The sequence below is a fragment of the Bombus terrestris genome, chromosome 7 (assembly GCF_910591885.1).
Source record: "Bombus terrestris chromosome 7, iyBomTerr1.2, whole genome shotgun sequence".
Lineage (NCBI taxonomy): Eukaryota > Metazoa > Arthropoda > Insecta > Hymenoptera > Apidae > Bombus > Bombus terrestris.
The window spans coordinates 11,892,491-11,908,421 of NC_063275.1; the positions used below are offsets into that span (position 1 = coordinate 11,892,491).

At 35.5% G+C, this 15,931-nt stretch overlaps 1 protein-coding gene across 5 annotated transcripts in view; it reads right to left on the bottom strand.

Moving 5' to 3' along the window:
* Positions 1-12,007, bottom strand: part of LOC100651446 — a 49,437-nt gene extending 37,430 nt beyond the window's left edge. For 2 of the 5 annotated variants that reach the window (XM_012310112.3, XM_012310111.3), the window contains exons 1-3: positions 9,172-9,196; positions 8,371-8,591; positions 4,851-5,174 (exon numbers count right to left, since the gene is read on the bottom strand). In XM_012310112.3, the coding sequence (XP_012165502.3) occupies positions 4,851-5,174; positions 8,371-8,591; positions 9,172-9,181 (555 nt within the window). In that variant the 5' untranslated portion in view covers positions 9,182-9,196. Of the gene's footprint in view, positions 1-4,850; positions 5,175-8,370; positions 8,592-9,171; positions 9,197-11,477; positions 11,599-11,678 lie in introns of those variants that run through there. The other 3 variants (XM_048407831.1, XM_048407832.1, XM_048407833.1) reach the window with 3 other exon arrangements.
* Between the last annotated feature and the right edge of the window lie 3,924 nt (positions 12,008-15,931).

The window sequence follows — 15,931 nt, forward strand, 5'->3', positions numbered from 1 at the left end:
TAACGCAACTTGCAGCAGAAGAAATTCCCAACTGTGTAAAAAATAATCAAATTCATGGCTGAAAGTAAAGTAAGATTTCATACTTCTTTTAGAGTACATTTGCCAGAGACAATTAATGCGAAACGTGGAACGTGAGAACGCGGAAAATTCATCGGGAGCGGGGTGACGAGCGTAAAAACTAGCAAAGTTTGCCTGGCGTCACGAACGAAGGAGAGAAAAAAATTGGCCAATAAACACGCGCCGGCCTCGATTTTTCCTCCTTGGTCATCTGTTGTTGCGCAATCGTAAATCCTTGACGAGCCCGCGTTTTCTCATTTAGCAGCGCCAACTTACCGCTTCGCGTCTAATTGATCCTTCATAGGTAACTAACACCAACTTGTTGCAACGATCTATAGATCATCTCTTTTCGTCGATATTCTCTATATTTCCTTCTTCTTCTTCTTTTATTCAGCTTAGAAGGATTTTAAACTTAACGCTGTTTGTTCAGCGAGAAAATATTTAGTTGCCCTCCGGATCGATCCTTTCGTTTCTGTAAATGTTTCCTTTCTCGTAGTAAATAACAGAAGAATGTTTCTCAGTGTTTGTTTGAGGACAAACCAAGTTGACTGTGGCGTTTTAGGTTGATCATTTGAAGAATAGTAATTTATAAAGAGAGTGTAAGATTGGAATTTGGAGTTCCCGTGTGTATTTTTATTTGAAAGTTAAAATTTAAAGGTGTAAAATCTTGCAAAAGATTTATAAAATGTCGTAAGTAAAAGAAGCTAAGTATTATAATATTTTATAATTAAAACAAATTTTAATTTATATTTCATGTACTTCGATCATTTAATCGTATATATAAACTATAGGACTATAAATTATAGGATTGAGATATTATTCGTAAAATTTGTAGAAATATTTGAGAAAAAGTCAAAGACGATGTACTTGTCGTTTACCAATTAACATGAATCATTTCTCTCGATTCTTTTCGATTATTTGGCAAAAAAATCTAGAGATTCTAATTAACAAAAATCACCTATACGTTGGCGTGTTACATTCGTAAATTTGTAAATCACTTTCTAAGAATAACATTTTGCTCCCGTAATAGAAAATTGCTTTATTTGTTTCTATTCTACTGCTCGTACAACATTACGGTGACCTGTTTCGCAGAGAGGTAAAACAAAGCTGGAGAAATATCAGGCAAACAATGCTATCGTAATGGGTGTTTAACATTTTCCAAAGGAAAGTAATTAGTAAATATCGCGAGTAGGTAACTCGAGGCGTGCATTACGTGGACCTTAAACGATGAGATATTCTGCCTGTCGCGATCAAAAGACACATTGTCCTCGTAGTTAGCGCGCTTCCTTTCGTTTGCCGATGAGGCTTTCGCTCATCATCAATTTCCAGGTTCCCACTATACTCTGGTACTCTCATTGTTTTATTTATTCATTTATGAAAATGAATAAAACATAAATAAAAATGTTAATGAATTTCAACGAAGAATAGATTTTCCTTGATGGTGTTGAAAACAACAATTCAAGAAATAAGAAAGCCCATCTAAATTGATAATAGTTGCTTCGAGATTAGTTAACTCATTGAATTTTGAAATTGAAATGAATCTTTTCATATACGTGTTTAGAATTAGAAAAGAATAATATAAAATTATAAGGCGAATGATATTACTCTGGTGAGAAACTGTAAAATCACAGTCACATCGGTAAACAATAGCTACAAATCTTCAGGTATCAAAATATTTTCGTGGATTTCGCATCTTGCATCGAGCAACAGACGGATAAATTACAAACAAATATTTGTAACTATTAAGTAATTTCCGACCGAACGATCGAAACGAAGGACAAATATTTACGTAAACGAAAGAAATAGATTCGAAACGGGACTAAATTAAAATTCTGATTAAAAAATTCCTCTGGAGGGCCGGATGTTCTAATTCATAACAAAGAGATGAGGAAGAATCGATCCGGGAAAGCGGATAAAAACGAGTTATCATTATTATTCGTGGTACGGTGTGCGCGCATACGATTCGCGGCAAAAAGAAACTGCGAACGAAACACGATTCAATCGAAACGAGTCGCGCGTGAAACAGCCACTGGACTGTGTAAAACGTACACGAATTGTATTTCACGTAACCATCGCGAGAAAAGAGGCATTTCGTTCTAGCAATCGGAAAAATAACGAAATAGATCGATAATGGAAGAATGATCATCGGTACGTTATGCATGCGAGAGTGAAAAGAGAAAAAAGTAGAGAAAAATGAATGCTTTTTCTTGGAGCTCCGAATCCAAACGTTACGCAGGCTATAATTACATAATCAGTTTTTGTTCAGACATCGACTAATCCGCTGTGCGTTGTATACGTTTCACGATCGATTATGCAACAAGGATGGACCGTTACGCTCATTGGTTCGTTAACGCGCTCGTTATTTCTGCATTAAAGTCTTAATCGTTAATATGTAAATTATACAGTATAAAGTACACTGATAGTCGGATGTAAAGATAACCGTAATTAACGTTTTCACGCTTTACATGTTAAGAAGTTAATTTTAGAATTGTTTTCGGAGAATTTTTCAGTCGTTTTTTAGGAGACAATATTAGAAACAATAATAACGATTGAAATGAGTAGCTTCGTTTCTAAATTCCAGTTTAATTTTGGATCGATACTAAGGAGAATTATGTACTTTTTATACTCAGAATTGTGTATGTGAGTATAAGTGAAATTTGTGTTATACATTTTCTCTGTACCAAATGCTCGTCTATTGTGAAACATACAATTATATCATTCGCTCATTTCTCTTGTCGATTATAATTTAGTTTTACAGTAGATCTACAACGTTTTCTCTCCTGTTTTCCTCTTTAAACTTCCTTTTTTCTGTCACCATAGATATGCATATAATAGAGTTTTTAGTATCCCCAGACATAGTAGTAGAACTTGATTTCAAAGTGTCCGAAACTTCTCTCTCTAGAAATAATATTACCCGATTTATATACATGGTAATAACACTTCAAGATGCGAAATTACTTAGAATACAACGATCACATCTTCCATTCCTATCTGAGAATTCTACTTCCTACCAAGCCTTACTTAGTTCTACTTTTTATCTTTTTACTTCTGACATATGAACACAATCCATTCACGCCAAGAATATTCAATCTGCAACTTCTTTTTTACAGGATAATTACTACCATCTCCATTCTAGATCTTCTCACAATAATGACGCATTTCCGGCAAAATTCTCTTCGCCAGAAACTTCAATAGCCACCTCGAGCCACTAGAATCGCCCTCACACATTTTACACGTCCAATCACAATCGCTGATGAAAATAAATTTCCAAGCACGAGCGTATTGAGACTAATCGAGTTTGGTTCGGCTGACGCGAAATAGAAGAAGCTCGCCTGGTCTCGTTGGCGGTGGTATTACTTTAAGGGAGCCATGAAAATTTGATTCGACAGTGGAAACTTGAACGTTTGCTCGGTTAACGCGGAGCACACGATCGCTGTTGATTCACGATGGGCAAGCTTCTATCGCGTTTAATAACTTTATCGTCCGGTAATCCGTCGACGGTGGATCGTGGAACGAGAGGTTACTCGAAAACTAGTTTATTACCGTGGATGGTTCACGGTATCGGGAATTTAAATAACTGATTATCGTGAGCGCACGTCGAGCACGGCCGCGCGTGCACGCGCGTGACGTGGATTTATCATGGTGCATCGGACGCGGGGACGCCGCTCTAATTTGGAATCCCAGACACGCAGATATGTGTGTAATTGCTAATTAACCGAGTGACGGTCCCTCGTAGTTGGATGATATACACGCGGCGACGTGACCAGCCTGCTGGCAAAAAGTTGCAACGAGCTATGCTGATGTACAGAAACTCACGATAGTTGACGAACACTTTTATGAATATATTATGTACGTTATACGAAACATTTTGAAATTTCATTAACTGCGTTATGCGACTCGATTATTATGCGACCATATTGGCAAAGTTTGAAACAAATTTGAAAATGTAAGAATACAATAAAAAAAAAATACATATTTGGTGCAAGTATATAAATATTTAGCAGAAATCATCTCAATTATCTGTATTATATCTGTAGGTTTCAATACTTATTGTTAGTGGAGTCATCTTTAATATTTATCATACTTTTAAGATAGCTACTCGTAACTAGTGTATTAATTTTTTTTACCAAATGTGTAGTCGCAGTAAATATCTTGTAACTACTAAATACATTTTAAGAATAATTTCAAAGTTTATCAATATAATCAGTTTTTTCAACTGTTCCTTGATTTAAGAGAAAACAATATTTACTACACACCATGATTGCTCTTATTACAAAATATAGATTAGATGTAGTAAGTGCATTATATATTTGTAACAGTAGTGTTATTCATTAGTACTATTCGTATTCATAGATTCAAGAATTCAGATTCGATTATTGATAAATAATAAATGGTAACTTCGAAATGATACGTTATACATATATATATATCAAACTACTTATCTAGCACCATCAAAATTACATGACACATTAAGATTACACATACAAAATACGAACATAATACATCACATATTCTATATTCTGCTCTTACATTCTTCATTTATCATTAGAACAGACTACATATATTACAAAGCACAGTTTGTATATCTTCATATATGTATACAGAAAAAAAACAAATTGGAAGTAAAAGCTAATATTTCTCTTTGTTTCTATTTTCCTTTTTTGTTCTTTTCATTTTATCGCTGTCCTATATTTCTGTTCAATTAAATCATCCACAGATGCATCATCCAGTTGGCCAATAAATAAATGTAGCAAGAAAGATCAATATAAATGAGAGAATATTTATCCACATACCCGATGCATGCAACGCACGAAAACCCGATCCAAAGAGGACTTGGAATCCTGAGCTTTCGTGGTCTTCTCCTTACACCAAGCCTGTCCCATTTTTCTTCCTGTCCAGCTATTATCTCGACCGTTCCTCTCGCCACGTGCCTTGTCCTCCTCTCCTTGTTTCTTTCTCGACAGAACCGCCACGCCGCTTCTCTCACCGATAAGGCCGGATAATGTAGGCCATCTTAAGACCCGTTCCTCGTGACCTGCCACAACCAACACGTCTCTCACGCGTCTCCCAATGAGCGAGTAAGCGACCGCTCCACTAATGAGATACGTTGGTCGACCCTGAAAAAATTCGCGAACGTATCATATTTATTTAGATTCTTGGATCAAGATACGAGCGAATTAACAAATTATCAGTTATTAGAGCTTTGGGAGATTTGTGAATCACTGAATCTTTGTACTTTTGAATTTCTGAATTTGTAAACTTTGAGAGCTCAATATTTTGAAACATTCACTTTTCAAGCATTCAGACTTTCCAAAGTATTCAAAGTACTCAAATTTCAGAGATTTCGGATTCTTACATTACTGATTTGCCAAATTTCTAAAGTTCAAAACTGCCAAACTTCCAAAATATTGAATTACCAAGTTCCTACGTTCCCAAGTTGCCAGGTTCCTAAATTCCTAAATTCTCGTTGGCAAATCCTCTTATTCGCTAGCTCTCAAATTCCCAATAAAATCAACCACCGAATGAACAAATTTCTGAGATTCTGAGAAATTTGCAAAAATTTCCACAAGCTTGACATTGTTGGTTTGAGATTATTATGAAATTTACAAATATCCAAGCTGTTTAATACTAATTCAACTAGCTAGATGTATTGTAGTTGATCCAAAATCGATTAATCTCAAGGTCACCCCAACCCATCCAAGAATCAGCTCACCAATAATCTCTAAGCCTCGAAGCCTGGAAGCTTAGCTTGATCAATACTGATCTATGGTATTCGGCCAGTAATGTATGGATCCCCGTGATATCGTGGAGAACACGATTTACTGCTTTGAGTGGTTTGGGCAACGCATACGAAGATATCTTCCTTTTCCCCTTAATGGACTCTGTATTCTCAGTCTAAAATGCTTAGGTAAGCATCGACATTCTCAGGAAAAAGAACTTATATAACGCTAGAACCATCGATTTTAACTTTAAAATACATAGCGTTAGATATTTCATAGTAAATATTAATAAATAGTTAGTAATTGGAAAAATAAAAAATCTGCCACTAATCTTAACAGATAAAACAAGAGCGAAAAATAAGAAAAATTGTCCATCATTGAAGAATCTTTGCAAGACAAAGTAACATTCCAAGAGCAACGATACATCAATGAGACTAAGCAAGTCTGAATTTCAATATAATACCAAGGTGCATGCGCACGCCCAGGTATTCGAATCAGACTCGTATTGAATCTTTTCCCGGATGGTTGACCTTCTACCCACTATGATCATCCGAAGAATGTTAGAACACACCCCTTAACGGTGCATTAGCAAGTCTATAGTCACTATACAACGCTACTTATCCTCTTCTTACAATGGTCTAACCCTTTGTTCTTGTCATATTCCCAGCTGAAACCGCCAGACCAACAAAAATCAATGATTCGGTAGAATAATTCGCGAATAAACGCCGCTCGTAAAACGATTCGAGTGTTACCTTTCGTCGTGCATCGGAGGAAGAGTGAACCGATAGCGTGAAATTACCAACGAAGGTAAGATGCAGCTTTGTGTTTGTGAAAAGTAAGAAACTGAATTAATGGGATGTTATATAGCTAGAGAATTCTCCTTTGAAGAATTGGTTTAAAGTGACGTTGGGATGAAGGCGATAAAAGATATTTAAGAGAGGCTTCTGTAAAAGACAAGACTGTAAGATGAAAATAAAGAATAAAATGTTTAAGGCCTTGTATATTAGTTGTTAATATTTGAAATATTATATAAAAGCTAGCGAGTTTCTTCTAATTGCAGCTTCAATTTTGTTCATGTTTTGCATGATTCTCGAAAATGAATTTTGTTATATAATACATAATGTCTGTAACGTTATGTTACATTATTTCTATAGCCCATCACCACACATTATCATCACCTACCACTACCTACTATTACAACAATAGACGATAGTGTGTCTGTAATTTTGAGTCTATGAATGTTTATTTAAAATTCTTCCATTGAGACTGTATGAGGTATATTCGTGATTGAGAAGTATATTCCTATTGGCGTACCATCTGATGTAGTTGAAAGGTCAGCAACCTGCATTGTAGTTGCATTAGAATCTCTCCAATGTTTCTTATATTTAAATGCGAGTACAGATCAGTATCTACTAGAATTTTAAAAATATATTTTCCCAGTTTAGTACATTATATAGATAAGAAGATTAGATAAGATAAGAATTGCGATATTTTAATTCGTTATTTATAATGTAAAGCAGAAGATTCTAAATACCATTTAGAAAACAGTCTTCCATCTTTCACACGAGGCACGTAAATCGATAGAAGTTCCATTTTCAGCGATAATTCAAAGTGGTTTTATCCAATCTAATCATCTCTATAACTAAAACACATAAGAACTTTCACAGACTCAAAAATTCGAAGATACGATTGAAATCTACAGAGCCAAGCATGTATATAAACTTTCAATTAATTTCCACGATAACAAAAAATATACGAACATAATTCATAAGAAATTATGCAAAGCACAAAAATAGAAACCTTCAAAAAATTGTAAAATACTAATGTTCATCAAAAAATATATAAAGTACTAATATTGCTTAAAAGAACAATTTCCTGCAGAAACATAGCAAGCAGATGAAAATTTAGAGGCACATGGACACTGGTTTTGCACCGCAACGTCCGCACCATGAATGGACAGGCAAGTGGGCCCGCAATGGGAACACACACGTGCGTGGAACAGCACCTACGACATGGTGTGGTCGCGTCACCGCGTGTACACCAGAATCGGTGAATAAGCGCGCGATTGTGTGCAACGCATAATCATGTTATTATACGTGACTCTTGTTCCCGTGGACTTGTTTCTTGCTTTTCTCCGGTGTTCACTATTTTCTGCATGTTATTTATCAGTGTCATCAGATCCTGACGGTTCGTCGGTCAACGTTTAACGCGTCGTTAACACGCGGTGTTGACCGTGTCGCTTAAATAATACGATTATCGATGCTCTATTAAACCTCTATAACGCCGTACAGTTCCAGAGTTACATAATTATGTAATTACATATATTTTCTACATTTTATTCTATTTTCTTATCATTGAATTATTGTATCTTTTTACTTCGTTAATACATTAACACCATAGAGGAACATTAACATACATGGAGAAACTTTTCGGGAAAACGATTTATAAGATAAAATGGTGATTTAAGTAAGTTGTTTTGGAAGTTTTAATTCTAATTGTTTTAACAAAAAAAGGTACGTAACGAAATTTTATAAACATAATGAAAATGAAGATGTTAATGGTCATTTACTTTTGCAAATTATCAGACACGTACCGTATTATTTAAATGTTCCATCGAAGGATGTAAACTACTCGAAACGGTTAACAGGGTATTGCGTAACTTAACTCGTTCTAGTTTTTCCAAGTCGACTTTATCGCAAAGACCACGTGAAGCAATGTTCCAGACAGCGAATAGAGAGTCCGAGTTGCGTAAACGCCATGTTGTCTTTAACGTGCCACGCGCGGGACCATGCAAATCGCTTGGAACTATCGTATCTGCATTTAATGTCTGTAGTTCTTGAAACTCCAAAATTTTAGATTTAACGTTTTATTATTATTACGCTATCTTCACTCGTTTATCTTTATTTAACGTAACTTTGAATGTGGATCTAGAGCACATTTTACAACTAGTCTAAATTACACTTTCAATGAAATATAAGTTTACAGACCTTGTTAAACATTAACATAATCGTAATTTTGAAATATTCTGTGATAAAAACAAACATTGTTAAATAAAAGTTGAAGGTATTTCGAATTACAATGTATGGTACTATATTTTTTCTTTAATATATATGCTATATAGATATATTTTTTTTGGTTACGTATATGTGTATATTTAATATAATATACTTTATATATCTATTAAAAAATTACAAATATTTCTGATCCACTGTTTGAATAAAATATCTACGAAAGAAGATCAAATATTCTAAAGCAACTTTCTAAACTTCATCGATTCTTATACATTTAACCTTAAATCTTTGTTCGAAGTTATGATTCTGCCACTTACATAAAAATTAATTTCAGAATTCAAAATTATCACTATTTTTCTTTAAAATCAAGCATGTTAAAGTACCTTTCTTCATTACGTTACAAAATTCTGCCAAACTTCCTTAACCTCACGGCATTAACCTTAAACCTCCACAAGCGTTACAATTAGACATGCAAAAGTTGATTCTATTCATTTGCAGCTTCTTGTCCCTAACTTCGTTGAAACCAGCACGAAACGAGGAGGCACGCAAAGAACAAACATAAATTAAGCACACGCGAATAATGCGAGATATCCAAACATTCTAGCGGTCTCCACGCGCGTAGTCGCGTTCACAATTACAGGCAAATAAAGGAAAGGAGGAAGGAACCGCGAAACAACGCCGCGGTCGCACTTTCTAACTCCTCCAAATCGTGCATCGAGAGTTTGCACCTGTATAAACAGTCGCAGCACGAATACGATATAACCCGATCGTAAATTAAAGCACTAACGATACGTATTGCTCTGGCCGCACCCAACGTTATATACATATGTACGTAAAAACTTAACCTATACTTGTTAACCTATTCTATCAAATAGACCTGTTGTATTAAATTTGTCTTAGTCAAAATTAACATATACTTGTTAATCTATTGACAGAGGAACATGTTTTAATTCGTCATTCAGACAATAATTTAAGTAACTTAACATCACCTATCTTCTTATTTCCATATTTGTTTCAAATTTATCATGTTTACATTTGCAAGAATTCCTAACCTAACTGAGATTGATTTGTCTCTATAAGATTTCATAATTCTAGAAATTCTTGATTAGAGGACGATTCGACTAATGAGTTAAAAATTTGGACATATATACACATAGGTTTTAAAGAGATAGGAAGAAACAAGAAACAAGAAACAATTCTGAGTTCATATCATATAACCTTGAAAGAAGCTTTAGATCTTTATCTAGCTAGAAATATCTCAAATTATATATATATATATACTTGTTTTGACGCGTGAAACGTATGAACATTAGCTTGTCGTTGATTTTACGATCGTGCTATATTATTTTCCGTGAACTATAGACGCGAATCATGAGAAACAAGAAGTCGATAGTATAAATCGAGTACATCGAGCAGGATTTTTAATATTCAGCAATGAGTCTGTTATGCAACCGTGATTCGTCGGCAACGAAACGCGTCCAACCGTGATCTCATCACCGTTCCGCGAAAAGACTGTAAATATTTTATAGAGACTGCTCGAAATACTGATGGTTGCTGGTAAGAAGGTTATTCGTATACAATCGCGAGTTTACGACTTATGGGTGCGTTTTTAGTAAGAAAAATTGCTATCGAGAATATTTAATACATACATAATTTATAAATGAGATAACCTAACTATGAATTTTGTAAATGTACTTGTTACGTACAAAGTATAAAGATATATAGATAATTTTATATGTATAGATGTACAATTAAAGGTTAGATAAAAATAGAATCGCGATTGCGAGCATAACAAGTCTTATGTATATATCAGCATTTAGAATTTACATGCAGAGTATTTGTATTCAAACACCTTGACACGCCCAGAGATTCAATAACTATATTTAAAATAGAAAGAAAGGAAGTTTTACAGCTTCACGTGGACCACACCTTTTAATAGAAGAATAATTCTTATATGTATACAATATGAACTTCAGAATTTAAATAAATACATTTTACAATGCTAATAATTATTTCTATTTATAGTAATAATAACGTAACAATAACTTAAATAGACTAAGCACATAGACTATACTATTCTCCATAATAAAATATACTACACACTTCAGAAAGACTCAACTCTATAAACTTAACCCAATCATTATTCTAACCGATAATCATAAACATCAGCATTCTAAAGAAGGATTCAAATCTACAAACCTATCCCAAGCAGTGTCATTTCCCATAACCATAAATATCATTCATCGTAGAAGGATTCAACTGTACAATCCTAATCCAAGCATTACCATTTCCCATAACAATAAATATCACCGATCCCAAAAAGAAGAACCTCAACTCTATAAAATGTAACCCCTAAAAGGTACCATTTGCCATAACAGTAAATATCATACATCCGAAAAACATTCAGATCTATCTACGAACCTTAGATTTCACCTGACTAAAACAAAAACATCATATAAGATAGGAATTCAACCTAGAAAACCGTAGCGAACCGCGCGAAGCATCCGAACTACGCCTGGCCGCAGTCTGGACGTGAATTCAAGTTCAGCCAGACCAGAGATAAAGTGTCAGTTGAACCTGACACCGGTACTCGCTCAATCTAAACGGAATTCGATCACGAACAAGATCAACCTTCCAAACCTAGCCCAAACTCGATCCAACGTTCCCAGACTACGCCTCGAGCACGTACCTTTTCCTCTGACCCTCAATATCCAACCAGATAGTTCCCGCCAGCAATCACTGAATTCCTCGGTATGTTTGAAACAACACTTCAGCTTCCGATCTTTTAACTTACTACTCCTATAAGTAAACTGCGGATTTTTATGCGTATTCATATTATTGTGAATATAATGAAAATAGTAGAACCTCAGAAGAAAATTATTTTACTTACCAAGTATCATAGGAAGCACTATATTTTGAGTTGTTTATGTATTCTTTCATATTATGTGCATTCTGTATAATTTTACAGTTTCAAATTTCCTATAAATGCATAAAAATCCTCAGTTTAATCATAAAATATGTAGAGATATATATAGGACACTGTATGAATGATATTCACAGGATCGACAACGCGATCGCGATCCTTTGGACGAGACGAGTACGCGCGCGCAGCTGCCTGGCTGCAGGGCAACTGGTACCGTACTGGTACCAGTCGGTCAGATGTACGGCACCGTGAGTACGCGGACACGGTGCATGCCGGACAGGTTGTGTGTATCGTTCGGCGTAGATGGTCAGGTGGTATGCGGCCGTGGCGCGCTGTAGCGCGATACTGTGGACCCGGCTTAAGGCTTTCTAACCGCAGCCTCAGAGCTACATACACTGTGCTCCTCTCGTTCCTTAACCGAAAGACAAGTTGCAGAGATAACAAGTTGATATATGTATATATGTATAACTACCTACATATGATCAGAAGCCGATTTCGACAAGGTTATGATACAGAGTGAATACGTTTTCTGACGAACTCAATATGTTAAAGCAATCAAATATATATATGGATTCTGTATAAATATAGATTCTTATAAATCTATGTAATTCGACCTTCAGATGTTTTGTTCAGAATGAAACTTCGTCAAAATATCCATAGCTTTAAACACACTAATTTTGATTTGATATAATATTAGTTTGGTACTGATTCAAGAAGAATCGATATCGATAATTGATACCGAGTATCTAGAATTTCTATACGTATCGATATTCCCTATTGTGTACTTTGATATCGAATTAATCAAATATCGTTAGTAGTATCGATATCGATTCGATTGCTGCTTAGTATAATAGCAACTATATATGTTCGTACATACACCTTCGCTCAAAAATCTTGATTAAAATTATAAGTGAGTCTTATTGTGATTATAATTCATACTGTAAATGATAAAAAAAGATATGCTACTAATATATCAACAATTTTGTGCAAAATGTAATGCAAAATTTGTAATCTATCTCAAGTATCAGAGTTCTATTAAATAAGACTTTTGAGCGGGAATGAAATGTATATGTGTATGAAATGAAAATATATAGTGTCATTGTCAATACTGCTTTTAAGTTAACCAACAAGAGGATCACCCGTTATACCGCATCACAATCGTCGTCATCCTCGTCGTTGTTGAAGAAATCGCTACTCGCCCACCTCCACGTTTCTTCTCTGCATCTTTGGGTAAGTACATATCTGCCTTTCCTTTCCACGTGTCCCTCATGCTGGCCCCTTCTCCGCGCATCGTTTCAGTAGAAGGGGCACAGTAAAGTTAATGCCCAACAACAGGAATCCAGCTCAGGTGTGGCCGAGTTCCTTCTTTCTTCTCCTTTCAGGAGATGTTTGTTGTCATCCCTATGCTCGTTTTGGCATTTTCGGGTATTTCGGTGACTCTCGAAGTTAGGTTGCGTAGGCCTGCTTTTTTAAACACTATGTCTAAGATGACGTAACGCTTTCGTTAGGTTAGAAAGAGAAGGATTTAAATGACTATATATTAGATTATGAATTGGAAGGAGATAGAGAGAAGAGATATTTATTGGAGGTTCGATTTGTAATGGTAAGTGGAGACGCTGAGAAATTTGTTGATTGGTTTCAAAGGGGTGCTATTAATAGCGTGATTAGATATGTTGGAGTCATATTTTGTATAAATAAGAAATTTAATTTTAATGCTCTTCTCGGATCTATGACCTGAAAAGAATGTTATACTTCAATACATATTATTAAAGTATAGATAGTTTTACAAGGGATGTATATACATGGACATTAATATTCTCGAAAACAAAAGGAGTTAAATATATATAAATGTTTTTGTAACAAAAGGTTTTTAATATATATCTGAAGATATATACATTCATATTTGCAGCAGTTTTTATAATGCATTTACCAAAGTTGAAATTCTAACAATTTTATTGCAGTACTTTTTGGTATTTAACACATGTATATATCATAGAAAATTACTTTTTATATAATGTAATTTAAACCACAGTATTCACATGTTAGTCTCTTTAGATAAAAAATATTTCATAAAAAAATGGAATTCAACTAATACATACCAAACTACAGAACAAAACCTCCTTTTCCAACATCTATTTAAAAAGTTTTTCTAATAAGAGACACATTCCACGATGCACCTGGTGGTATGCAACATTACAACGCACTACGTTTAAAGGTTGCGTGTCTTCAGGCGCTGCAACGCTCCGCGCGAATAAAAGTAATTAAAATGCATTAGTTGATACTTCAAATTAAAGCCTCCTTCGTGCGTCTTAATTAAAAAGAAAAAAATACATAGAATTAATTAAAATACCCATATTCCCTTTAAAATTAATTTAAGGGAGCGAAGTAATTTTCTACAGATATGTATATTCAAACACAAACATATATAACTACATGCAATCAAGCGTAGTAAAGGCGGCCATCGTGAAAGAAGCATTTCAGAAATGCACCTTCACATTAGCCAGCATACTCCAACCCCGCAATTAACTCGTCCACTTCAGAAACGTCCAACACACAGACACACGGCCCCATGTGACCTTTAAGGGCAATTAACGCGACGTTAGTGGCTCCTCTTAAGTGCAGTGGAATCGGTTTCGACTCAGGTATATTCGGCCCTGCTAATCGCCTGAAACATCGTCCACCTACCCGACGAAAAGGTCTCTTTGGTTACTAGTCGAGAAAATGAAGATTCTGTCTCGTGTTTTCCACATAGATCCTACTGCCTCTCCACCTATAAATAGGGCTTCTATTTGAAAAGGCAGCAGTGTACTATCAAGTGTCTTGTGAGCAACTTGTTACTCTCGAAATTTGTAAAGCTGTTTGTATTTTTTGTTTACCAAGACTTATCCATCTTTTTTTTTCTCTTTTCATTAAAAACATGCTTTGATCTTTCAAAAGATTATCCGATCTCTTGCATTTTACTAAAGGAGTCTTTAGTGTTTACTTTTTACTAAGAATCGACTTCGACATTTTTATTTCACTTTTAAATTTTACTAAGAAGAGCGTTCGATTTTTTAATTTTATCAAGATCCTTCGATCTTTAAAGATCTAAGAAACTGATCATCATATCATCGATATCAAAAAGAACCATGAGGTTTATGATCACATTGACACTGCTTGTAACGATACTTTTCGTTGCTGATGCATTGGATTTGAACCGACTTTTCTGGCAAGGGAATCAACCGCAGATAACAGAGGAGGTTCAAATGATCGAAATCATTCGATGGCGTCAACCAGTTTGCGTGGAACCTGCAAAGGGAGTATCGCCGTGTCTGAAAGGACTGCGAAAATCCCAGTCTGAGTACGAACGTGCCACCGGCAAAGGATTGAAAGAAGAAAAAGCTGGATACTCGATATTGACCGACGTTCAGTCGAAGTCGAGCGTGTCGTCACTGGAACAGGAAGTTTCAAGCAAATTCGAGTCTCCAGAGATGCTCGTTTCATTTCCTCTGGAGCAACTACAGCCTTCGCGTAGCTCTGAAGAATTCTTCATGGAGAAGCCAACGGAATCGAATCGAGGAACATCTATATTGACGGAGGAACAAGAAAGAAACGTCAGGGAAGGGAAGCACCTTCCACATTTGGAAAAAGTGACTAAGCCAAAACAGATTTATATCACTAAAGTTCTCAATACTCCAGTCACTGCTACTTTAGTCGCTCATAATTGTCTTCCTGATATTGGCATACCGTTGTGTGACGATCAGGAAGAAAATATCGAACCTTCAAAATCGTCTCAACATGTGAAACCTTCTCTAAGTATCAACTTGGCTAATCCGAATGAAGATGCTACCTTAGATCTGCCCAGAATAATTCATAAACCTTCGATAAAATCATTCGATGAAATGCAAGGGAAGAAGCCGGAAATCGTCATCAAGAATCCTGATTTCGTTCAAACATCAACGAGTTTTACTTTGGATCATCCTAGCACCACTCGTGCCCCTACTTTGCAACATATTGTGATTTTAAAAGACGACAAATCTGTTGTTCCGAATGTTGTTCATAAACCTGTGGTTCTTAATAATCTTCCGCCTTCCCGTGTATTTGAAGATCCATCGCAGAAAGAAAATAGTAATCAGTTTGCGGAGCTTGAGGGTGGAAAATCGTGGAAGGAGGGTGAAGTGGACGAGGCACCGAAGAAGCAAGAGATTTCCCTGGATCATGTTCAGGGCGTCGATAAATTC